At 41.8% G+C, this 27,650-nt stretch overlaps 1 protein-coding gene across 3 annotated transcripts in view; it reads left to right on the plus strand.

The window, feature by feature from the left end:
* The window catches only part of LOC108880939 (receptor-type tyrosine-protein phosphatase N2), a 178,760-nt gene that overhangs the window by 13,232 nt on the left and 137,878 nt on the right, over positions 1 to 27,650 (plus strand). Inside the window, exons 3-6 of one of the 3 annotated variants that reach the window (XM_018672679.2) lie at positions 2,081 to 2,131; positions 16,330 to 16,443; positions 25,074 to 25,188; positions 25,651 to 25,795. In XM_018672679.2, the coding sequence (XP_018528195.1) occupies positions 2,081 to 2,131; positions 16,330 to 16,443; positions 25,074 to 25,188; positions 25,651 to 25,795 (425 nt within the window). Of the gene's footprint in view, positions 1 to 2,080; positions 2,132 to 16,329; positions 16,444 to 17,172; positions 19,654 to 25,073; positions 25,189 to 25,650; positions 25,796 to 27,650 lie in introns of those variants that run through there. The other 2 variants (XM_051069791.1, XM_051069789.1) reach the window with 2 other exon arrangements.

Consider the following 27,650-nt stretch of genomic DNA (forward strand, 5'->3'; position numbering starts at 1 on the left):
CGGAGTATTTACCTAATGTGTGTGTGTGTGTGTGTGTGTTTACACCCACCTGAGTGCATAACATTAGTGTGTGTTTAGATAAATAAACATTCTAAACTGCTGATTTATTAATGCCAGAGGAATTGGAAACAGTGTGTGTAGTTAATGGTGTATTAGTAATGGAAGTACTTGCAGTGGCACTAGAGTAGTAGTAGTAGTACTTGTATGTTGACAGAAAGTAAATGTTGTCTGAAGTGGCAGAAGTAGTAGTAGATGCTTAATAGCTGTGGTAGCAGTAGTAATTGTAGTAATAGTAGCAGCACAAGCAAGAGGAGTAGAAGTAGTAGCAGTAGTAATAGTTGTATAGTAGTAGTAGTAGTGGTAATAGTAACAGTTTATACAGTAATAGTAGCAGATGAAACAGCCCAGTAAATACAGTAGCAGGAGAAGTAGTTTTAGTAGATGTAGTACTAGTTGTAGATAGCATTAGTAGTAGCTGTAGTAGGGCCAGTGGTAGGAGTAGTACTTTAGTGGTAGTAGATGAAGGAGCTTAGTAAATATAGTAGTAGTAGTAGTAGTAGTAGTAGTAGTCTTATAAGTACCAGAAGTAGATTAGTAGATGTAGTATTAGTTTTAATAGAAGTAGTAACAGCAGGTAGTCGTAGTAGTGAGACTGTTAGTAGTGGAAGATTAATAGTAGAACTAGTTAATAGATGTAGTAGTGGCACACTAGTAGAGGTGGTATTTTAGAGGATACAGTATTAGTACAAGATGTAGTAGGAGCAGTAGTAGTGGTAGTAGTCTTAGTAGAAGTAAGAGAGGTAGATTAGCAGGTGTAGTAGTTGTATTTGTCGTTGTTGTAGATGTAGTCTTTGTAGAAGTGGACATTGGTAATAGTATAACTACCAGTAGTAGTAGATTAGCAATTTTGAAGTAGTTTGTAGTAGTGATAGTAGTTAAAGCAGTAGTTTGGTAGATAGTAGATGCAGTAGATACATGCATATTAGTAAATATAACCTCAGTGACCTTCATCTGTAGCAACAGTCAGACATTATCGTGTTCACACTGGAGGACTTTTATTGTGTAGCAGCTGCAGGAAGTACACTTACTGCAATGGCCTGTACCTGCTTCTAGCAAAGTACTCTTTCTTTCTTTTACCTCCAGGACACATTGTAATACGTTGTTCTAACTTTCAGGAGAGTGTGAGCCAAAGAGGAGTCAGATTCAGACATGTGTAAGACAGTGTGTGTTTGTATGAGACAGACAGAGAAACACACACACACACACTGCCAGATCTCCTGTGAGTGGACTAGGATAAAATATAGCTGCCTCCCCTCCTCTCCCAGAGGAGCTGTGAAGGAGCCGGCTTGATGCATCGTCCTGTTCCTCCTCAACCGAGCGTTAACTCGGGATAACTGCAAGTCTTTACTATCCACTGCTAACAAATGCACAAGAGGTGACGTCTTAATAAGCCATTAGGTGCCATGAAGATGATTATTCTCAGCTCAGTCCATGTACTGACCAGATACACACCTGGAAGCGTGTTCGCCCCCTCCACCCTGCACCCACCTGAATCCAGCCACAGTCAAAGATGACAGCCACCAGCTGTGTAAATGACTGCAGACCGGTGCCTCTGACACCCATTATCATGAAGTGCTTTGAAAGGCTGGTTTCAAAGCCCATCAGATCTCCCTGATCCTGCCGCCCACCATCACTGACTCTCACGTCAAGAGAAATCCTACAATTACTGCCACTTTTTATACGTTTTATACAGTTTTTATTCCTTTTTCAATGCACATGCTGTCACTGTCATCTATTTATTTATCATATCTATATGTGCTTCTTTTTCTCTCTCTTAAATTCTCAGGGCTTCAAAGCAAATTTGCTGCTCCAGCAAAAATGTGTTTTCTGGTAATTTGGATGAACTGACCTGAGAGTTGTGTCTCATTTAGAACCAGTTCAGTGCTTTGAGTATAAAAGGGCTAAATATAAAGCAGGTTGTCTTTATATTTACTCTGGAAACGTGTGGTTCAGTTACAAAGTGTATCCATGTATAATTACATGTTAACCTGCTAACCACTTCTTGTTTTTCTGCAAACAGGTTGCCTGTTCGACAACGAGCTGTGTTCACCGTACGAGATCTGCGTCAACGGTAAGATATTTATCACAACACAGACATTTTCAAAGCTTTATTAGAACGCAACAATTACACGACACACATTCAAGTGTATTTACAGGTGTTTTATACGTCTTTTGATACTTGTGGGGAAAGAAAACACCACATCTGTTGTACAGTCAGGCTGTGTGGTGGAACGAAGTTTTGAAATCCAGTTTGTGAGAAAGACTGCTAAATATTTTTCATATTCTAGTTCACTGATACATGCAAACAGGGATTTAATACCTGACACAAAGCTGATCACTAGGATTAAAACTTCTCTTCGTCCTTCATGTGAGGAAACAACATCAGGAGTATTACAGATCCATAGCCACATCTCCTGGTAACAGCACAGTACAGTCATGCTTTTTATAAGCATTAAAGCACATTAAGTGAACTTCTTAAAGACAGTTGATGCCTATGTTAAAAGCGATAGTCCAGGGTAGTTAATGTGTGTCTTGCAAAGTGCTCTGTTCCTAAAACAAACTCAAATTAAGAGCAGAAAAGGTCCCAAGAGGAAACACAAGGAGTCGTTTCTTGGAGCAGTATGGTTGAGTATCGGGTTGTGGATCTGAATCGCTGCATTGCTTGTACATTGATACTGCCCTCTTTAGAATCAGCCACTGTGTTTTGTAATTGCACACACTCACAGGCACATATAAATAAAAATAATAAGCCCACTCTGTCTCTGCCTCACTGTTTCCCCTGTGGCCTCTCTGGCATCATGCTGAAGGAAACCCCTGCTGAGAATTAACCCAGAATCAAAAAAAGCTCACACCATGAAAGTCGTTCACAGAAAATAATTTGCATATGTATTTCTGAATCTTGGAGACACTTTTATCTGTGAGTCCTCTGGGTCAGACGGATGATAACCGGCTTAGTCTGCAGAGTTCATACCTCATCTTTCTAAGCTGACCTTTTGTTTTCTGTATCCGCCGATCATCAGCAGTCGTCGGTTCACTGGGCTGTGCAGAGCAGGCTTCACTTATCAGCATCTCTCCAGGGTTTAAGACAAAGACAGAGAGCCAGCAGAGATAACAGAATACTATTATCTGTTGTGTGATCTCATTAACATGTGAATGGTCTGTCAGGAGGTGCAGGTGGCCGTGGCGTCGGGTACTCTGCTGACCGAATGCGTTTCTGACCTGCTTCCTGATGTGTATTTATTTCAGGTGGGGGAGTGTTTGTTCTGAATTCATTAGCTCGGTCGTTTCCTGTCTGCACCGTGTCCTTTTGAAATGTGCCCTGTAATCTAATTCTGTGTCTGGTGTGGTGAAAAAAATGATTATATCCACGGTGAATTTTATTTTTAGCTGAGCTCAGACGGGCTCTCCGTCTGCGTTATGACAGCCTCTGGTGACCTCGATTCACTTTGATGAAAAAAAATGTGTCAACTGCTTTTATGTTAGTAGGTGGTCCGTCGGACTGTTTGTCACACCACCATCTTTTCTCTACATGGTTTCTGCTTCTAGAGATTTCATTTTGTCATTTTAAAATCCTATAAAAGAGGGTCTTAGGAAACTGATGGAGGGAAACTGCAATTCTAAAACTCAGCAATCAGGGCTGCACCTACCATCAAGTAGTTTAGTACAATTATACTGAGATTGTTAATAAACACAACACAATTATGTTCCTGTCTATGTAAAACATTTAGACCAGACATTTAGACTAGATGTTGGTTTCCAACATCTCAACAAGATCGTAGACCTTAGATCTGCTGACAGAGTTTGGACACCAGCTAATGTTGTACTTGTTATCATGCAGTAGAAGTTGGGGACGTCTGCACCTGGAGAAAAAGCTATAATAAAGTCATCTGTCACATATTCCAGTTGGCTCATAGGAAAAAGACGCACAGCGATAAAAATGGAAGAAATGGAAGAAAACCCCCAAAATACTAACTGATGCCAGAAAGTCAGTTTATATAAAGGGGAAAATGATGGAAGAGAAAACTGAAAAGGCAGTCTCTGTTGTCCTGATGGCTCAGTAACTGTTGTCAGGCAGCAGCTAAACAAAGGCAGAGAAATGTCATTTGCAGATTTCAGTTCTGTAGGGTGTTCTCTTTGCCTCGCTGCATTGGGGTAATAAATACACTTTAGTTAGATGGTTGTTCAGTAGTTGTGTTTCCTCGGCTGATGTTCCAGCTGTGATGGAGGACGAGAACACTGCACTTGTCTGATTTGATTCGACTGGGGTGTCGCACAGTGAAGTGTTGCTGTTCTCCCCTAAATTTGTACTGAAACACTAATCATTGTGAAACATGAGTATTAAAATGATTCTGTCAGTCGCTGGCAGTGTTTCGGTGGAGCTGCTTGTCAGCTCAGCTACACTTTCAGTCGTGGGTTTCAAAGAGCAATGAAAGCTCCCCCCTGGGCTGAGTCAGGTGAGACGAGGCTGCTCTGACAGCTGGAACTCACAGTGGAAAAGCTACGGCGGCTGCACCTCCAGCCATTGTTCACACCCACTGTGTCTGACCTGCTTCAGTAGCTGCTGTCAGATTGCTCCTCGCAGACAATGCCAGTCTGTTGTGTCGGTGATTGGCAGCTCAGCCTCTATCAGGCCTCACAGAAGCTCTGATTGCCTGAGCTGGCTATAATCTCTTGGCAGGAAAAAAAACCCCATAATGAGTAAGGTTGGTTTTGTTTAGCTGAGGACATTCTCTCTCTTTCTGCCTTTTTCCAACAACAAAGGGCGTGTCGAATGAAAAATACCTCAGTACCTGGAGGAGAACAAGTTGTTCTTACATGTGACAGCTGCTGGATGAACAAAGCTAAGATGTATAACTAGTCTTGAGTCTTTGAAGAAGTAAACAGTCATTCATTCACCAATATATAACAGTACAGTAACATAAAAGATGTACATATAGAAGCATATAGTTTATTGACTCATACCTCTCTGTTACATCTCTAAATTAAGTTTGAAGAAGGATTAACGGACGATTTGAAGATCAAAAATGTGAAAATGTGCCTGTGTGGATTCTGGGTTGTGATACATTTTGATGGGCAGGGTCGCTGCGACCATCTTGCACTGGGGCTCGGCGCCGACTCGTTAAACCTCTGCTGCTCTCTGTGGGTTAAGGAGCAGCAACATTACGTATCAACAGATACAGTACATTAGAAATATATTCCTGCCATATCAGCATTTCATAACCACCTTGACTCCCTGTAACCTTAAGGTAACTCTTCCTCACTGATGCCAGGTGCCAGATATCCTGTTGACATTTTAGCTCTTTCCAGAAAATGGTGGAGTAAGTAACTGTGGTGCTTTTCTGCACGACAAAAACCCTTACTTTAAAAGAAGATGGAGTCACCAGTGTTACGTATTCCATGTTCGTAAAGGGCTTTTAGCAGTCCTCCTTACTAAATGTGAACCTAATGATCCTTGCCTGCAGTCAGACGTACCTTCAGAGTAAAAGCACATGAAGTGACATTCGAGGATTGACGCAACAGCCCAGGATTCAGCCAGCGATGAGCGATAAGCGTTTCCACCCACCCCCTGTGGGCTCTCTGCTATTTTCAGGCGTATCACCCCGACATGTCTGGGTACAAAAGATGAAAGGGTCGACCAGCTGCGTGGCAAGACACTGCTCGATCAGTGACTTGACATTTTCATTGTGACTTTCGTCTCCGCAGACAGAGCGATGCTGCATTTAGAGCCGGAGCGTTGAACGCCTACAAGGGTCGGCTTTATTACACTGCAAAAAGTGCACTTAATGATATATTCATGACAGTATGCCACACACACGAGTCCAACTGATTAAACTGGATGTAAGCAGAGTAACGTCATTTTCTGCAGTGTAGAAGCCTCTGCTGACTTTCATTTTTAGCCCCAGCATGAAGCTGAATCTGGACACAGAGATAAGGATGGCTGTCCATCAGTTACAGGCTGTTTGCTCACTTAAACATTCCTAAACAGTTCAGTTTACTGTCATGTACGACAAAGAAAAGGATCAAATCCTCACATCTGAGGAAAAAGTTATCAGTTAATTTTCTGGTGATTGATTGACTACTCATTTCAGGACTAGTTTAAACCCTATTGATATCAATCATAAACCTTATAGTCTTTCATTTTCCCAAATACAATAATAATTATTTAGATGTATAAATAAATAGTTATTTTTTGGACGTTTGAGATGTGATTTAAATCCTTTCTTTGTCCATATTATATTATAATTATGTAATATTACAGTTAAATGTGCAGATGAAGCAGATGTTGGGGATGAGGGTGTTTCTGTGTGAGGAGCAGTGAGTCAGGTCAGGAGCTATGATTGTGTTTGTTTAACCCACATTTAATTTTAGGTGTGGAGCTGCTGTGTGATAAGATATCATACATGTGTCAGAGATGAATGTACAAATTGTTTGAGTCAGTATTTTCATTTGTGATGCCTTAATTCAACATTGCATGTAGGCATTGTTACAGTGTTTAAACCTGTCAACATTTAATTACTGGATTTGTAGACGTTATATTTTTACTCCTGTCTCAGCTGTTCAACGATGTGGATTAATACTTCCTTTAATGTGATGCAATGAAGAGTAATTTCCCTAAATAATGGGCATGTGGATGTAGATAACAAAACATGAACAGCAGGTGAATGAAACTCCGCTTCCTGTTGTTTTTAAGTTTCAGGTTTAGCTTTGTTACTGCACGCTGTCATTGCCAGTGCGACCTCTGTGTTGTGGATCTGCGTCGTGATGTGACGGATCGTATTTGCTCTGTGAAGTTTGCTCGGCAGCAGTGCTGGATCAGGGAGGCGCTGAGGTTATGTGAGCTCTGCTAATATTTTCAGATGGCGAGACGACCAGCGATGTGGAGGAAGGCCAATCAATCTGTCTCTCTGCTTTTGTTTGCTCTGACGGTCTTTTTGGAGTCTGGTGAATTTGCTCTAATCACACTCTGTCTCGCTGCTTACTGGAGGTTTTATGCACTAATCTCTGAAACGTTGAACTTTTCCATCTTTCTTTGGTTTGGAAGAGAAATGTGCTGTTAACCACCCAGCTAAATTTGAATGTTTAGAAACTGAAAATCATGAAAAAAAATAACTCGGTCTCATTCAAAAGTGACAGCGGATTATCTGTGAAGTTTCTAAAACTAACCGGAGTGAAACAGTCGGTGCAGAGACAGGTGTTGGTGGTGGTCCTCAGCTCTCCATCACTAAATTAATCCACCTCCTCTTGATGCCTTTGAAAATCGGAATAAGGCGACGACCAGGTTGTTCTGCAAACTCTGAAGCAGAGCAAAGCTGAAGCTAAGGCAGCAGTAATATTTAACAGTTACCGTGTTAGGGGCGGGGTTATGCTGAGTGGTGGCTCTAGTGAATGAAACTCTGCTTCCTGTTGTTTTTAAGTTTCAGGTTTAGCTTTGTTACTCCACGCTGTCATTGCCAGTGCGACCTCTGTGTTGTGGATCTGCGTCGTGATGTGACGGATCGTATTTGCTCTGTGAAGTTTGCTCGGCAGCAGTGCTGGATCAGGGAGGCGCTGAGGTTATGTGAGCAATATTAGCAGAGCTAGAGTTTGCAGAACAACCCGGTCGTCGCCTTATTCCGATTTTCTGTGTTAGCAAACAACTGCGTATTGACACATGTAGCGTGCCAAGATTTACCTGGAGAGGCTGAGAGAAGATGAACAGGATGAATGAATCAGATAAAACATCGAATCAAAATGTGTTTGTCTGGACTGTAACCGAAGAGTGAACGTGTAACAGCAGATGAAGGACTTAGCAGTTAACACAAAGCTTGATTTTAGGGAGTCACGAGGTAAAAAGGGAGGAAATCACAGTTAGAGAAGAACCTTAAAGCTGCTTCTTCTGAACACGAGCAAACAAGCTCAGAAAGCTGACACACAGCTCTGACTAATTATCACTTTACTAAGTTGTTACAGCTTCTGTGTTAGCAAACAACTGCGTATTGACACATGTAGCAGACACAGAGGAACACTAGAATTTATAACATTTACTGCTCAAACTCCTCTTTCTTCACCAGCTAGTCACTAGCTCTGTCTGTCTGCTGTGTGGTGCTGAGCAGGTGCAAAACTTCTTATTTATTCCTCAGTGAAAAGCATTTTGTGTCATGTCTCAACTGACACACCTGGCTGAATACTCTGCTCATTAAAAATTAATCAGCATAAACCCATCATGCTGTAATCTGCACTCGAGTAATTCCTTCACCCGAACAAGTAGAACACAGTTAATGGGGTTTGTCAGTCAGACTCACACTGTATGATCTGTGCTCTCTCAATGTGTTGCTGTTCTGTGTGGAAGTGAAAATATCATCCATAGGATTAAATTGTCCTCCATCTCCTGCTCTGTGACGGAGCCTCTGCCCCCCCTCAGGTGTTGATTGGGTCCCTTGGCTTTACTGTCAGAGCTGTAATGGGGCTCATCTTAAAGAAGCTTGCTCAGCATGGAAACACTCATTTCCAGCAGAGAATATGGCCTCCGGTTACGCTTTAATTGGCATTAGTTAACTCAGCGAGAGGAGAGCTGATTTCTACACTGCCTACAGTGTGCTGTAGATAAGTGTTATTATTCCTGTGCTATATGCAGAGTATATAAAACATTATGGCCTGCTGAGTGTTACATTAAATCAAAAGACCAGGGGGACAGAAAACATTAGAGAAGGATTCTTATAGCGTAGTTTAACTGTTTAACATCCACGGCTGCTTTTTGTTTAAAAACAAAAATTCTGACTTAAAGTTTGTTGGACTGCCAGAGGGACACCTTATTCGGAATATTTCATTTTATGATTTTTTATGAGAGTCGTATATATGGACATATGGATGAATTACATAGGTATATACATGTAGTTTGTGAAATGTGTTAAGTTAGAGTGGCGTTAGATCAAGCATTACTGTAATACTGTGACATCAAATTACGATCTGTTACAACATGAAATGATCGTCTGTGCTTTTTTTGGAAATACAGACTCAAGTAAATATGAATAGATTTGCCTTGCCTTAGGTTAAAAAACTAAAGATGCTATCACTCAAACGCTACAGTTAACATGCCTAAAATTCAGATTTTCATTGTTGTATTTCATTGCTGTAAACATCTGCCGTCCTGCCAGATGTTTCTAAAATAGCAGTGCTGTAGCTCATTGATCTTTAATATTCTACATCATCAGCTTATGTGGCTAATGCTAGCTACATCGTAAGTTGTTTATCTGGCCTGTCAGTCACCTAAAGGAGGCTACCTCCAAATTTAAAATGCTGCATCAGTATACACTTGGGTTTCAGTGGTACAGAGCACACCGTGGTTAGTTCACTGGGCCTGGAAAATTAGAGCATTGATAACAAAAATAAAGTGCTGGTTTGACTGCCTGCATTAAATCCCAGCTGCTGTTGAAGTAAGTGACAATGACGAGCAACACTTACGAGATAAATAACTCCAAATCAGATACTGAACCTTCAGGGCTGAACAACAGCCTTTATTGTACATGGCGCTCCTGAACGCAGCCCAGGTGTTCCTCACAAATCAAGATGGGGGATTCACATGCCAATCCCTGACAACAAGCACACACACACGCACACACACACACACACACACACACAAAGGAAAGCGCTCTGTTTCAGCCCCCGTACCCGGCTTCCCTTTGATTAGCTGCGAGGGACAAAAACCACTCGATGCAAAATCACCATGGCAACAGGCGCGAGAGCAGCAGGGCTAAACTGGCCCATTACCCATCTGTGCCCTGTTGCATGTTGTCTCCTGAACACGCACCGCAACAGTCGACATGTCAGAGCAGCCCACGACGAGTCTGAGCTGAAGATATCTTCACTTCCAGATTTACCCATCAGTATGGCGTAGTGTTGATTTAAATGATTAGCCTTAGACATTTAAAGAATTTCTTTTTTTACTACACTCAGATGTAGCCTGTTGAAGGTTGATGAAAGCTTTTAAAATTCCTATTTTATATTCTCAGGGCAGGGATTAGTCCAAAGCTAAAGGTGTTGTTGTTTTGTTGTTGTTCTTGCTCTCAGTGCAGTTAAAGGATAAGGCTGCTGACGTGTCAACAAATCCCATAAAAAGATTGTTACTGCGTCATTTTATGTTCCACAGAAACTATTAAAATCACATCCATGAGCCAGTCTGTTGCACTGACTGACATCTTCCCTCATTACTGTGAACACACACACACACACACACACACACACACGCTGTAGTTTATTTTGACTCAGTCCCACACACACTGTCCTGCTGTCATGTAAATGTGAGCGCCAAATGTGTTGAAATCCATGGCTGAAAATAGTCCCTCACAGATTCTGCACTTTTTCCTCCTGTTTGAGTAATGTTTGAAAATAAACCGTAAACACAGCGGCCAGCTGTTTCGGGAAATTAGATGAAACTCCAAATTTATGACCTGATTTTAAAACCTTTAGCTTGGGGCTGAGTGCCACAGACGGACATTGGTGGTTGTCGTAAAAAACAGAATAATGTCAGCCTCTTCTTTCACATTTGTCTAGATTTTCATGGAGGTTTTTTGTTCCTTTGCTTCTCCTCACAACGCTTTAGTATTTAGCATTTTGTGTGTTGTGATTGTACAGTCTGAACAAACATATAACAAGATATTTAATAACATATAATAAGATTAATTTAAATATAAATCTATAAATCGAGATTCATACAGCAGATGAGAGCTTCAGCGAGTGTCTGCATTGAGAGATTTCTAAATGAGGTAACATCATGTGAAATCGGTGTAAACCAAATAAATGACCTGGTACTGAAGGAAGTTTCCTCTGCTCCTTCTCTCAAGCAGCACATCACTAATGGGAGCTGTGGTCAGGATGAAGCCTGAGTGTATTTGTTTAATGACCTCACACAGCCTCCGCCGCCGTTGGCGTTTTTGCTGTTCGCCTGTCTGATCAGACTAATTGGCTGGTGTGGGCAGTGCTATCGATCAAAAGTGTGTGGTTTGACGCTCGTTTGAGGGAAATTCCTGTCACTGTACTCCCATCGCCTTATAATGGAGCTGCTCTGTAACCACAGAAACAAACAGCGACTGAATGAAAGTAAAATATTTTCGGTTTGACCTTTTTTTTAATTTCATCATATAAACAATTAATAAATAAACAAACAAATGATGATGTGATGATCAGCACTAGTCTTGATTATCTGACCTTAATCCAGGTGAGTCTCTTTGAGTTAAAGCACCTGTCAGTGCCAATCAGCCAATCAGCCGTGAGCATCTCTAGCACGAGTGAAGCGATGAGAGTCGATGAGAAAGTCGTGACATGTATGAAGGAGACCCTTTACTTTTCTCTGTCAGTGGAAGCAGGCCCTGCCGAGCGCTGCCAAGAGCCATTGATCATGTCGAGTGCAGTCTGTGAGGGATGGACTTGCTGTGGTCCCCTGAGGCAACAGATCCATTAAGATGTCTTAATCCAGTTCATTAGGCAGGACCAAGTTTGCTGCTTTCAGTCAGCGGGGCCCAACAAAGCAGGCCAGAGATGTACAACACTGTGTCTAAAGGCGACTCAGCTAGTTGTACTTTCTAACTGCACCTTTTAAAGTAAACAAATAACTTACAGGGGCTTTAAAACTAAATGACTAACTAACGATGTAACTATAGCTCTAACGAATTAAGAAAAAGTCCTGATTTTATCTGTGAATTTAAAACTCATTGATCAGGCAGTCGTTCAGAGACAGTCAATCAGATGAAAGCAAAGTGTATTTTCATTGTTTCATTCAATGACAGGTTTATTTAAGCTGCGGCTACCAAGAGCAACATCTGGTCAGCGTTGCCGGTCCATCTCCTCCATCTTAATACACCGAGCGCTCCTGAGAACGGCCCTGTGAATCCTCATTCGGCTCTAATCTGGACCATAAATCACAGGAAGACATGTCTGGCTCTGAATTACCGCCCTGTGGTAGTGAACTGCGATAAATTGCTGAGATTTATGTATGCATGCAAGTATAATTATGAGGGATAATTCAAGATGTTGCTTCTGGGAGAGACAGAAATGGTGTTATATAAGACCAGAGCTGAAGAAAATTAAAAAAGGCCTGTGGTGCTGCAGTTCACTCAGAATCTTGTTTTGTCTTTATTGCACCTTGTCGGAGTTACAGTTTGGACTTCTTAAAGATGCTACAAGGATCATTTTAGCATCAATTAATTATCGCTGTTTGCGTTTTTACTTCCAGGCGCCATGTCGAATGTTCTGCCAGAGCTAACTGAGCTGAAACTTTCAGAGTTTCTAGAAGTGACTGTGATATTTCTTGGTTCTGGAGGAGACATTTTGAAGCCAGTACTGCATCTCAAATTGGTTACTTCAGTTAGTACACTTTTATGTAGTACACAGTATAAACTGTATACTGGTGTAACATGCAAATTCCTGCAGCGTAGTGTCGTCTCAAATCAGACACGGCCGTTGTGCGCTTACTGGAAATGATGATTGCAACATGCGACTGAGATTGTTGCCCACCAAAATGTCTGCTGGCTGCTTTGCTCACTTAAAAATGTACGTTATTTTCTTGTGTGTGCCCCATACCGTCAGTACGAACACACAGGACAGGACAGGACAGGATTTAGGTTTTATGAATTGATCTTTGTCTCTGATTTGAGGGAGTTTTCTAACCAGCATCTAGTGGCCATTTGAGGAATTGCAGCCACAAGTCAATCTTTGCAATTCAGTTCGTTGTTCAATGGCACTCCAGCACGGCCGAGCTTGAGGGTTAAAACCCAAGTAGTCCTGCTGAGGGAACTGCCTCGTCTGTAAAATCTAGGCCACTTGTCACCCAGTGTCCAAATAATTGAATTTTAATCTTGGCCATGAGAGTGTAGCTCTATATGGGTTTAATTAAGAGGGATAATTCAGATGACATTCATGGAAGGTACAGGGATGGCTGAGGGGTGAGGGCTGAGGGGAAAAGGAAGGAGTACATTTGTTTCTCTGTCTTCCTTTGTCTTTACTTGCCGTTCTCTATCATCAGTTTCCCACCTGGAGAGATTCTCACGAAAACTTTAAAACGACGAATGACGTAAACAGTGACACAATAGTTCCCAGCACAACTGCTGGCTATTAAACACTGCAGGGGTAATGTAATATGAGCAAGAGAGCAGGTTTCTACATTTCAGGAAGCCACTTGACAAAACCATTTATCTCCATTTTACACATAATTTATTCAGCAACAAAAAATAGCTTGGAGCGAGCCAAAAAACATTTGTAATATTTAGGAAGTTTGTGTAAGTTTGACAATTTCCAGAACTCACAGTATTACAAGTATTTAGTCTTAGTGGTGATGAGTGAAAATCCAGCCGTCTCCCCCTCTTCCTCGTACACCCACAGTTCGTCTCTCTCCTCCACTCTCATTTGTAAACAGCAGAATATGCACCGGGTGAAACGTTTGAGAGTAATTAACGGCAGCGCTGACCAGCCGCTGGTCATCCTCAGCTGCCCGTTAAATGGAGCGGCCACAGAGACGCCGAGACTATTTATAGACCAGAGGCCTGTAGTTGAGTGTTGTTACACAACATACGCACTCTCCCACATACACACACACACACACACACACATTCATACATGCAGATTTGCAGTGAGAGGCACAGAAACAGCTGCTGCAGACACAACAGGAAACATTAACAAACATGAAGATACAAATGTATACACACATGCAGCTTTCTTATATCCAGTACATTTTGCATAATGATGAATTTCCTAACATCAATGATAATAACAGTTTACAGCACATAATTCTGTAGCAAAGAAAATGGTTCAAGCAGTTCAGTGCTTGAAGGTGATTAAATACTATAGTTAATCAGATACTTTACAGATCCATTTTATGCTATTGTACACTCCCACTCCTCTGATATATTGTCCTTTTTACTCTACTACATTTATTTGACTGCATTTAGTTACTAGTTACTTTGCGTATTGAGAGTTTACCAACAAAAATCAACTTAATTCAAACCTAAATGGAAAACATGGCATGTTGTTATAGAGTAAACTGCCAGTAAATGAAGCATTTGATATTAGCCCTGTTACTTTTTATATTTTACATGCAGGGTTTTTACTTGGAGTTGAGTATTTTTACTTTGTGGTATTACTACTTTTAGCCAAGTAAAGGATCTGAATGTTTCTTTGACCACTGCCATAGTTTACATTTTTGGTGCCATAAGCCAATGTCCTGATTATTGCCCCAGGACTCAGCCTCACTTTGTTGAATCTGTCTACAGATCTGGAACTTTATTTGTATGTAAATAAAATGGGATAATGTGACAAGCTGGATTATCACTGACACAGTTTGTCGTTGATATCTCAGCTTTGCCTCGTTCACTGGGAGGATATTTCTGATATTTTCTGAGACAAACAAAAACTAGAAATGTGTGGCTTTATTAAGCTTGCAGCATGTTTTCAGAGCCCTGTCGTGTTTTCCCAGCCTTATACATCAATCACAGTGTTCAAAGTTTCATTCTCTCCACTGCTACTGTAGATCAATAAACGCTGCCACTACTGCTAAAACAACTCCAGGTATCGACCGAGCTGTCTAAGACTGCAGGCAGAAGTGATGTGAATTCTATTTTTAGGTGGGTGTTCCCTTCAGAGTAAAAGGTTGTGAACAGGGCTGGAGGATATTTGGTTGCTCAGTGTGCCGCAGGTTTTGCTGTAGTAACCTGAGCCAGGCTGCATATTTGTGAAGCCAGATAAATTGCTGAAAAAATATATTTTCTGAACACAAACCTGTTTAGATTTGCTCGTTTTTAGTCCATAAAAAACGGCAGATGGATGAACCATGTCTTTGATAGCCAACTGTTACTTCTATCATCATCATTGTGGGTGTTACAGATGACTTTTGCAGATCCTCATGGTAACTGCTTGAGACTGTGTCGCTTGAATATCTATTTTTGCAGAATAAATCACAGCTAAGAACATAAGTAAACTTTATTTAGGAGAGAGAAGTGAGAACCATAAAAAGCTAAGAACTCTGTATGAGCCAGAATAACCGTACAGAAATATAAAACATCTTGAAATCATCATCAGTTATATATGTAAATCGTGTTTCGTTCGCGCTCTGTCTTGTCATTATCTCTGTGCGGTGTGAGTTGAGCAGGTACTGATGAGCACTGCTGTTCATATCTGATCTTTGACTCATCTTTCTGGACACTCTCTCCACCCACCGCTTCATTTTCAGACACCACCTCCCACCGGCCTTTCCTCCAGCTCACATCAACACTGCCCACTGTTTGGCTTTTTAGAAAGGCAGCTGAGGATGACTGAGTGAAGAGTCACACTCTGTGTCATGTGATCTGTGTTTAGAAATATAAGGGGAGTTAGATCTGATCCTGACTGAGGCTGATCTGTTTAGTCCTTCACCTGGACACTGAGCGATGCCTAATGTGTGGCTTTGTATTTCTGGGTATTTTGTTTTGGTTTTAATTAGTCTGCACACTTGACTTGCTTCTGTAATACTTTTGCTTGATGCACCAACATGTTCCTGTCTCCAAGGAAATATGTTCCTACACAGTTCATCTGCATCACTGAGTTACGCTCAGTTTTTGGAGCTGGTGTTGTACTCACAGGCCCCATTTACAACAGACAGTGGCAGAGCAAAACATGTTAATGATTGTTACTGACTACAACGCTAAACTTGCCTTATCTTGCCTAGCAACAAGAGCTCTCTACATTTGCCAAATAAAAACAAAGCACATTTAAAGATACAACACAACATCCGTAAACCACGCTACAAGGCTTTTTCACTGCATTTAAAACCACATAAAACTGAATTCATATGAAGTAAATTTATTTTGCACTCACACCCACTCACAGATCAACAGGCTTAACATCAGTTCCACAGTACTAGATGGTGCAAATTTGCATGTCAGCGTTCACCAGTGTTCAACTTGATTATATAAAAGTTAATTTGGTGGAAATGTTTGCTCCCACAAACTTGAACCTGGTGGTTTCATTTTCTCTAACCCTGTAGGTACAACACACACTATTTTACTTGAACTTTCACTTTTTATTTCTCACTCATTTTTCATTTGTCAGCTGTGTGATACGTTGCTCTGATGTCTCCTATAGTGTTCATCAGGTGTGAACGTACTCAACTCTATTCCTGGTTGTATGAACATTAATATGAAGTCAGTTCAGGATCACGTTTAGTCTGTTTATAGAAACTGTGTTCCTTTCAGTGACCCAAGTGTGAAATGCAAAATATAGAAGCGAGTTTGATTCTCTAATTTAAGTGTCTGTGTGTGTTCACAGATGGTATGTTCGGGAGGTGTCACTCTGTTCCAGTGACGGATGTTTACACCTACGATGTCTCCCCGTCTGTAGTGCAGCGCTTCAGGATGCTGCTGGAGAAGCTGTCCAACAGAGGTAAACACACACACACACACACACACACACACACACACACACACACACACACACACACACTGTGGATGCACACTCCTGCCTCAGGTGTGACAGTCATCCACCCCATCCACCTCCTGTTGACTCTGCTGCTTCATTTATTTAACAAAATATAAAGAAATAGAAACATTGCCTCTGAACATAATCCAGACAGTTGTGTGAAAATGTGATTCAGCACTTTCTGAATTAAATATTCGACTCATGCTTGGTATGAAATGATTTGACTTTCAATTCAGAATAAGAGCAGTTACTGACAGCAGTTGTGCGTTTACCATTGTCGCAGCTGTATGCTACAAGTTCATGAAGAGATGTCAGTGACAACAGGACACGTATATTTCCATCCCAGCTGTGCGTTCTTACCAACTCTTAAACCAAAACTCATTCTCTTGACATACACACAAACAAATACACACACACACATGCAATTAAATTTGACTCCATTCGCTGCCATTACACACATATGGTTGGATTTTTATCCCCACGATCATTCAGACCCAAAATATTCAACTCTGTGTGAAACTATAAAGGTGCATGGGATTTTTGGCATACATGACGCAGTGTGTGAGTGAGTGAGAGAGAGATAATATACACTACTGTTTGGTGAAAACTGGTATATATTGATATTAAATAAATGCATAATAATACAAACACTTTTGTGTGTATGATCACCTCAAAACTTTATTTTAATTCTAGGTAATTGGACCACATTTTGAAAAAGCTTGAACTCTGTGGAAGTCTGCAGAATAACAGAAAAGGTTTGAAAAGTCACTGACAGAGCCCTCGGCCTCACAAACATATCAGAAAAGTCTGTGAATAAGTAACGACAGACTTTGGAACAGTGTTATCGGCCTCAGTCACCCTCGTAACCTGATAACCCTCCCTCTTCTTCCTGCTCTCAAACACAGTGAGCTCCACTCTGTCCACGTGTTTCCTTGTTCCCTCCCCTTCAGATCTACAGTTTGAAGATGGGTGGAACCAACATGAGGTGAAGTGCAAGAGCTGATAGGAACCATTCACTGCAGAAACACATGATGTTTAGATCAGAGCTCAAACTATTTCCAGTTCTAAGAAGGTGAGACTCAGACAGTCATTGTCACTGAGAGGAGAAATGGCACAGAAAGGAGTTCAGCTGGACCAGGAAACCTTCTCCTGTTCGATCTGTCTGGATCTACTGAAGGATCCAGTGGCTATTCCCTGTGGACACAGCTACTGTATGAACTGTATTAAAACCCACTGGGATGAGGAAGATCAGAAGAAAATCCACAGCTGCCCTCAGTGTAGACAGACCTTCACACCGAGGCCTGTCCTGATGAAAAACACCATGTTGGCAGATTTAGTGGAGGAGCTGAAGAAGACTGGACTCCAAGCTGCTCCTGCTGATCACTGCTATGCTGGACCTGAAGATGTGGCCTGTGATGTCTGCACTGGAAGAAAACTGAAAGCTGTCAAGTCCTGTTTGGTTTGTCTGGTCTCTTACTGTGAGAAACACCTGCAGCCTCATTATGATGTGGCTCCATTAAAGAAACACAAGCTGGTGGACCCCTCCAAGAAGCTCCAGGAGAACATCTGCTCTCGTCATGATGAGGTGATGAAGATGTTCTGTCGTACTGATCAGCAGTGTATCTGTTATCTCTGCTCTGTGGATGAACATAAAGGCCACGACACAGTCTCAGCTGCAGCAGAAAGGACTGAGAGGCAGAAGAAGCTTGGTGCAAGTCGGCAAAATATTCAACAAAGATTACATGCCAGTAAGAAATCCATGAAGCTGCTTCAACAGGAGGTGGAGGCTATCAATCGCTCTGCTGATAAAACAGTGGAGGACAGTGAGAAGATGTTCACTGAGCTGATCCGTCTGATGGAGAAAAGAAGGTCTGATGTGAAGCAGCAGATCAGATCCCAGCAGAAAACTGAAGTGAGTCGAGTCAAAGAGCTTCAGGAGAAGCTGCAGCAGGAGATCACTGAGCTGAAGAGGAAAGATGCTGGGCTTGAACAGGTCTCACACATAAAGAATGACACCCAGTTTTTACAAAGTCACTGCTTGCTGTCATGTCTCAGTGAGTCTATAGAGTTACCCAGCACCAAAAGCCGTCCTCTGAGGTACTTTGAGGATGTGACAGCAGCTGTGTCAGAGCTCAGAGATAAACTACAGGATGCTCTGAGTGAGAAATGGCCAAAGATTTTACGGACAGTGACTGAAGTGGATGCTTTACTGTCTCAACAGCTGAGGACCAGAGAGGAATTCTTACAGTATGCATGTGAAATCACACTGGATCAGAATACAGCACACCCATTCCTGGTATTTTCTAAGGGGAACCGTAAAATAACAACTATGGCAAACTATCATATGTTAAGTATTCATACCCCACCTAGGTTCATGAACACTTTCCAGGTTCTGAGCAGACAGCGTCTGACTGGACGATGTTACTGGGAGGTGGAGTGGGATGCAATTGTCTCAATAGCTGTTGCATACAACAATATTAGCAGAGTAGGGACCTACAATGAATGTGCATTTGGGCACAATGACAAGTCTTGGGCGTTATATTGGCTTTGTAAATATGAATTCAGACATGATGATATCAACACTCCAATTCCAGGTAAATCGTCTTTCAAAGTTGGGGTGTTCCTGGATCATAAAGCAGGTATTCTGTCCTTTTACAACGTGGATCGAGACAACGAGAACATGACTCTCCTCCACAGAGTCCAGACCACATTCACTCAGCCTCTTTATGCTGGAATTGGCCTTCTTTTTTCCGGAGGAGACAATGCTGAGTTGAGTAAGCTGAAGTAAACAGATTCTTTACAAGTGATGATGGGGTAGACTCAGGTTTTTATTTTGTTGTAGTGTTAGCAACAGAAACATACTCTTACATCTGCTCTTAGCTCTTGTATTTTGTACACATCCTAATGCTGTGATGCCGCTGTGTGTTTTGTTGCTGTAAAAACTCCTCTGCTGCTCATAACAGTTTCCCCATTTCATCTTGAAAAAGTGAAATTAATGAAATGAAATATGTGAATACAGGTGTAATCACTGCTATCTCAATCAATAAGAGGAGGAATATTCAGTTGGTTTATCATGCAGTCGAAGTGAACGTGTACATAAAACAAAAGTCTTTTGACAGTAGTTAAGATGCCTGAAGAAACTTTACAAATATGAATAAAATTATTCCCAAAAATTAACAAGGCTTGTCTTTTGTATTCATATTACTTATTAACTGCAACCAGCAATTATTTACACTACTGATTTATCCACATTGATTTTTAAAAAATAATTGCTTCATTTATTTTTCTTTACAGTCTCAGAAACTGCCCCTTTTAATTTCCTAGAGCCCAAGGCTGTTCTCTATGAAAAGTACAGAACTTTTGAAAAGATGTAAGAACAAAACGTCTGGCACTTATTTCTCACAAAATAACAAAATACTTTTCAGTTGCTTAATCAATCAACTAATCTTTTCAGCGCCACTTATCCAACTTGACTTACTTCTCACCCAGCAGTAGGTGCCAATAAATACCTGGCCCTGGAACACAAAGATATTTATTTGGTCCACTCTGTCTTTAAGGAGAGCTTTTACTCTGATTCAGATCAAATTTATATTCTTATAACCTGTATGAACCCGTGACCAGGTGCTGCCTGTCACTTGTCCTGGTGTGATAAGTTGCTGTTGTCGTAGTGTACCACTAGAGGGAGGCAGAGACCAGTGTAACAGCCCCCTGGACCACTGTGAGCATTTCACCCACTTTCATCATCCGACTTTGCTTTGAAAGACAGATCCTCGACTGCTCAGGAAAAAATAGCATGTTGCTCTCTAGAGTTCCGACTCTTCATGCCTGCAAACACTCAAGTGAGTGTGATGTTGAAAAAGTACAACACTTGTTTCGCTCTCTTGCCTTTTTTCCCACCATCTTTCTTTTGACCCTGATTCTGTGCCCTTCCTCGCTCTCTACAAAACAAAACAAAGAAGAAAAAAAAAAGCTCCTCTGGTTTAATTCGCCGAATCGGCACTCGGCAGGAGAGCTGGAGAAATATTCCGATTTCACAGAGAGGCGACGAGTTTGGAGGCATTTGTCAGAGGCTCTGAAGTGAAATGAATTATGCAAATGAGATGTTTGGCCCTGGCTGTCTGCAGAAGCCATTAGGGAGGACAAAACTCTAAAGACACTGAAGCATCTGCATTTCAGGCCCTGCCAGTCCACTGAAAAGATAACACAGTTTGCTCTCTGCTTTTCTTTTCCACACACACAAGCATATATTCTCATCAACACTTTTTCTTTCTTTCCTTCAAATAGTTGGACATCCATTGGGCACTGATGTTCGGCACCCCTGTACACATTTACTTTTGTGGACAGGGGTACTGTTTGACATTCTGGAAAATACACTTCAATTCACTGTCAGTCAGTTATAGTCGCTCATGCACAGGAAATCTGTAACCACCCTTGTGATGAGGTTAGAGCCTAGACACCCCACATGAACGCTGTGGATGCACCTTAGGGCTGTGGCTAACGGTTTATACATTGATAGGTATTTCAGTTGATCAGGTAATCGTTTAGATTACAGCGTCTTCAGGTTTGTGAGAAAAAACCCGAAGAAAAGAAGCAAATTCTCACGGCAAATATTTGTGATTTATGCTTTATAGGTAACTTACAATCAGTCGATTATCAAAATAGTTTTGATTAATTTGCTGTTGACCAGCTAATTCGTTACTCAACTAATTGTTTTGGTCTTGGTTGGTTAGTCTAAAGTTTCTGATTGCTAATCTGTTCCTGGATCTTACAGATTACAGTGTTATCAGTAGAAATGAACATCAAAACTACAGGAAACTACAGGAAAAAAGACCCTAATTCTAATACAAAAGAATTATCCTCTCTTGCTCTAATGGCGGACATTTTCCAGACAGCTGTTGCTGCGATTGTGTTCACCCTCCTCCATCCGCCCCCACACGCACAAACGCCCACACACTCAAACACTGGACCTTCCTGCCTCTCTTTCTGGCGGCGCGCTAAAGGCCCTGCAGATGTAAAGCCATTTGAAAAGCCACCTTGCCAAGGTCAGAGCTGCTATTAGCCCAAAGCGACAGCGCTCCTCTTCAGCCCTGCACACATCCAAAACCTGTTTGACCTCTCTGCACCACCTTTGAGGGACTTTAAAGCAGCAATCTGTTGTGTTTGAATATTATTTAATGCCTGTTTGGCTCCTCTACACCGATGAATAATTTACTACAAATGTTTTTCTCAGAGGGTCAGTTCACCAAATGCTATGTGGATAGCTCTGGTTTTATTTGTCCAGGACATCCACCCTGTAGATGTCTGTCCTTCACCATAATACAATGGACATTTGTGGTGCTAAAACCATTGAGAAGTCCAGGTCTCTAATTCACAGACATTTCTGTCAGTAGTTTAGCCTTAGTTTATTGTGTTTTTTGAAAGCTGTTCTGTATCTACAGATAAAAACACATGAAACAACCTCATACATCTATACATTTATCCACCCATATCACTTTTATAAACAAAGCTGTGCCGGAAAATTGAAAAGATTTCCACAATCTGAAAAGGCGATGCCTTGTACTTTTGACCAGTCAGTTTAAGGTACATCAGTCATGCTGTACGGGTGTTTTTAGATGAAAAACAACTTATTTTGCTGCAAAGGTGCCACTGTCTCATGTTTCTGTTTGCTGTTGTTTAGAGTGACGCCGCAGTGAGTGTGGTTACGCTTCAGGTTTTAGAAATTAGATTTACATAAGTTGTCTTGATGAACCAAGCGGTAACCCGGTGGAAGCTGTGCCTGCTACGTTTTTGCCCATGGTTGTAATTAGTGTGACTCTTATTAGAATATGGCCGTTGGTTGTTTTTGAGCACGTAAATGTGATTTAGTCAAAATGTGGAAGAAGTAGAACAGTAAAGAGGAAACTACTGTACCAGAACAAAAAGGTAGACGTGAAATGAGTTGGTGTTCTTCTGTTCTTGGTCCAGGCATGAAGGCTCTGACCTCTGACCTCCTCACCATTGTCTGCCTGTATTTTTGGCCATCGAGCAACTGAAGCTCATTTGCTGTTGCTCCAGCTTCAGCACTGGAAACATCCTACATCTTTGTCCTTTTTGCACCACAGAATCTCATTTAGCCAGCTATTCAGATGTGGAAGCATCTCACTCAAAGCGCCCTTTGCCTTCCGCCTCGACTGGCCGGCAGCCTCCTGCCCACATTTCTGTGGTCGGTTTAGTCTGTGAGAAGCGTAGAGTTGCTCTGAATATCCTGGCAGGGGCTCCAACGTTTATTAACCTGTCGTGTCAGATGCCGTCTGTTCACCCGCCGCTAACGCCCGTTTTCTCAGCCGCCATGGCTGCCATTAAAGGCTCCGTTTTATGGCTCTTTGATGGCGAAAGCTGGCCTGACGCGGTGCGCAGCTGTTAAAGAGAAGCTTGTGCCTGATTCGTGGCAGTTGGGGTCATAATTCATTTCGCAGGGGTCTAAAGAAGGTGTCTGGGTGCTGAAACATTCTGTAACGAGCAGAGCTCATTTAATTAGATTCACCGCTGATCAAGGTAGAAGTGCAGATTCAGTTGTTGGAAAATGCGTTCTTACTGGTTGAACGTCAACATTATAATGAGATTTAAGCAGAGGTTGTGTCTTCTTGTAGCAGCTGAGCTGTATAGAGACAGCCGGTCATTCTGTCTTACTCCTTATAGAGGTTTCTCTGAGTTTTCTTTCTTAAATATCAAATAAATCACTTTCGTTACATAAAACTGTTGAAACCTGAACAGAGGAGAACTCACCCATCAACAACTGATGTTAAGATCTTTCATCTTATAAGTTTGATATAATCAGTCAATGCTATAATCAGTCTTTTTAGAATAACATATAATAGCATAATGTGAAAAGGTCTCTCGGTCTCTCTCACCTCTCTCATAAGATTGTCGTCTGTCCAAACAGCAGACAGATAAAGCTAGAAAGCAGCTGGTGAATATAGTGGAGCGTTTAAAGAGCCGAGTATTTCCCCCAGGAGTTGGTAGAGACCAAAAACAGAGCTAAAAGAGAAGGAATATCAGTTGTGTGTCTTTGTGTTTAAGTGACAGCGTTGACTCACCAAGACCTCCATTTCTTTCTGTTGTTGACCTCCAGTCTCTCTCTCTCCTTTAGGGTTAGCGTTCATGATAACCTTTTTTACCACTTTTTTATCGACTGGTTTTTGCTGTCGTGGTTCTAATCAGCAAATACTCTTCCTGTATCTCTTCAGTAGGTTTGTGTTGCTCTAGATAACAAACTTAATATAGCTAATTTCCTCACCTTTCTATCAGTGTGTCTCTCTCCTGAGCTCAGACTCAGGCGTGTCTTTGCCTCCTGAAAACTCGAGATAAAGGGTTTGCAGCTGACAGCGGTGATATTCCCATTCTTATTTTAAGTGTGTGTCCTCTGCGCTGGACCCACATCTTGTGGCATCACATCTGGAGCTGCAGTCTGTATTACTCGAATCTTTCAGGGAACGTCATCGCTCATCTGCCAAATGCCTCGGTTCATGTTGTGCTTTGCGCGGTGCGGCCATATTCCCGGTAACATTTCGTTCCGCCACCCCATCTGGCGTTGGCGCCTGCTCCTCTGTTCGGTTGCCAAAAAGCTGTGTTTGGATGCATGTTAAGCATAAGAAACAGACGTGAATGCCCAAGCAGCTCATCAAGCTTGTCCTTTTGTGGACTTGCTGAAATGCAGAAGAGATTTTTTTGTTGTTTTTTCTTTGTCGCTGATGCTGATACTCTTCACTTGCCAAGTCCAGTAAATGCACAGGACTGTCTGGCTGACTTTGGTGCAGTGACAGTTTGACAACCAGGTAATAAAATCGTCACCCAGAGGAAAAGAGAGACAAATTGCTCATGAGGGTGTCCTCTTGTCTCAACAGCCAGTACAAATACATTTTGCTTAGTCACTGATACACAGTTTATTTATTAAAGAAATGATTCCAAATAAGGACAATAAGTGCACAAATCCAGTGAAGTTTGATAAATGTATCATACTCATAATAACAGTGATAGCTGAAGCATAAAATCTAAGACTGTTTAAAATAATTTAAAGAGACGGTGTCACATAAAATACAATTTCAGAACAGGTTTAAAGGACAATAGAAGTGAAAATATACATTTATGGAAATTTAGAGAATCCATTTTCCTCTGTACCCACTTGTAAAAAAACCCTTTGTCACGTTGTAAATATCTGAGAGCGCTCGTTGTGAACTGCGCTGGTTAACGACATCAAGTAAACGCCTGTAAAATAAATCAAGTCTACTGAACTGTGTCAGGAGGAGGAGAGGAGAAATGGCTTCTGCTTAGTCACTGAAACAGTCAGCCGCTCACCAGTGTCTCCAAGGACACGGCGCTGTTGCCTCGTCTCCTCTGCTAATGAGTGACCTAATGAGTTTAGGAAAACAACTGCATGCTCAGCAATTTCTCTCCCCTCTTTCTAGATCATACTTCCTGCATTTTAGCTGGAAGTTTTTTTTATCATGCACGAAACTCACTGTTTGATGCCCCATTGCAGTGATTTATTAAGACACACAGAGGGTAGACCTGTCACAAAAAGACATGATCGAGATCCTGCATGTTTCTGTGTGCAGGTTTGACCTGGGAAGATGACACCACCCAGCAGGTTCTGTCCAAGGAGTTATCCAAACTGAGGAGGATTCCCTACAGGCCGCAGCAGAACGGACCTGTCTACAACTCCGACAGCAGGTCAGATGTTCACCCACTGTCCCAGCCTGGTCCACATCCTGTCATTATTCTCAGATGCAGCTCAGAAAGGATCAGGTTTAATAACAAAGAGCTTTAACCAAGAACCATGAGGCAGAGATGCAGCGTTTTTACCCCAATGCCATATTATTCTAACATGAATATGCTCACTCAGTCATTTATTTGTTAAGTGTTGTTTGTTGATGTTCATACCAAAGACTGAAGTGGGAAAAAAGAGTCAGAAAAAAAGGATGAATCACTGAAATGATGGGTGAACAAATGTTTAATATTACTGAAGATGAATTAGATGTTTGAATAAATAAATATAGAGTTAGATTATTTGATATGACCTTAAGTTAAAAAAGAGCTTTATGTAGACACACTGAAGTACTGTTTGACACAGCACATGACTGGTTCACTTTGCCCTCTCTGCCTCTCTCGCCCCTCTCGGTGCCTCTCTTACAGGCCGGCAGCTGCAGCGATGGACCCAGTTGACCAGAGAGTGAAGCCTGTGGAGGTGGAGCTCAGCAGAAACCTGCAGACGTACCTTCAGCGTCTCGGCCTCCTCCCCAAGACGTCGTCTGCTGCCAGCCTGAGCACCTCTGGCAAGGTGAGGGATTCCTGGGAGCTCAGTTTGCCTCTTCTGGCTCTCTGTGTGCTGTACTTCAGCTGCAGTCAGTGTTTGCTCAGATTCTGATATTACAGGAGTTTCACATCCACATTCACAGTTTTAAAAACTATTTTTCAAACACTGGTGTGTAGTGAAACCTTTTTTAATCTCTACTACCACTGATCTTCACTTCAGGGACGTTTTTACCACGTCTGCACTATTTTCTTGTGTTAGTGCAACCAGGTCTCTACTGTCAGCTCTTAAACAGCTCCTTTTCTGGACAGTGAATTATTCAGTGCCATGCTCAAAGGCACGTCAATGAAGAAAGAAAAACAACACCAGTCTGATTTTACCTGCTTATAAATGTGTGTTATGTACAAAATGACTCAGCAGTCCACTTCACTGTCTGACTCCCTCTGCCTCGACAGTCCTGTCAGCTTTCCTCACTGTTTGCAGCTGCTTTGCACAACTAAATGCACAAAGAACAAACCCTGTTCTGTGACTTCATTTGTGCTGCAAGAGATCTGACACTTCACAAAGTAATATGATTGAATGTTGGTGAACTTCAGCTCCCCCTGGTTCACATCTGAAAGGGGGAAGAGCAGGTGGGGCATTTGTTTTTACCCCCAGCGTCTGCATGTAGCCCCAACCTCCATTCACAGCCACCTGCCTCCGTCCAGAAAAAAGAAAGAACGTGCACACACACTCACACGTACTCAGTACCCAGTCATATAAAAACACAAAGACACACACGCACACACACACACACACACACACCTTCACAACGGGGAGTCCAGTGTCATCCTTCGTTGTCACCCTGCTCTCGCCTCTCCATCCTAACTGATGGTTTCTCCCAGCGTGACCGTTACAAGGGAAATAATACCAGCAGAGAGTTCAGGAGTTCACTGCTCTAATTAATAACTCTCCCCGTGACGGGTTCCTCCACCACGTCCGCCGAGGCCTTCCTCCCGCTGTGGGGATTCTACCAAAGACTCGACGGCGAGGAGCCTGCAGGCGTCGCTCGGGGCTCGTGGGCCTTTTTATCTACCCAGGTTCACGTGTTCGGTGGAAACGAAAAGGAACGGGAGGATGAGGGGTCCTGGAGGGCACGGGTGCAATAAACTGCATCAACCGTGTGACGTAGATGAATAAAGATACCGGCAGTGACAAATACCAGAAGGGGCCTCGCACACATGAGTCATAAAGACGTATGACGACTGTGAGGAACTTAACCGTTTATGTTGCTATTGTTATGATAATTTTACCGTTATTCAGGCTTGTGCCGTTTTTGTGCTCCTAGGTGGGCGTTAATGGAGCTGGCGGTGACAATTTGCTTTTGTTGCAGCTGATGGATATGTTAATATGACTGCATAAATGGATTAATAACTTGTTTTTCAAAAATGGGCTTTATTTTCATGTCAATAATTATTTTTGTTCAAATGTTGGATGAAAGTCTGTAACATTAAAGCAGAATGCGGCTCCTCGCTGAACAAAATGGGACCAGAAAATTCAACATATTCTGATTCATTTTTGCCTCTAAACTTACATTCTGTATATGCATACATCTATTTATATATTCTCTTTTAAATACATTCTTTTAAAATGTCTTTTATGTAAAGCACAATAACAGACTGTGAAAGCGCTTTCACTTTTTGATTCTTTTGTTTGAAACTCATATAAACACTGAAACACTTCCACAGTGTGTGAACTCATGGTATTTTACAAAGAGTCACAGCAGAAGTAGACAGTTTTAAAGAATAAATTATCATATGTTTCAGTATATTCATCAAGAAACCAGTAGTAAAGTGGTTACAACACGTTCGTGACACAAGACGGACTGTGTTTGATTGACAGT

The sequence above is a fragment of the Lates calcarifer genome, linkage group LG4 (genome assembly GCF_001640805.2).
Source record: "Lates calcarifer isolate ASB-BC8 linkage group LG4, TLL_Latcal_v3, whole genome shotgun sequence".
NCBI lineage: Eukaryota > Metazoa > Chordata > Actinopteri > Centropomidae > Lates > Lates calcarifer.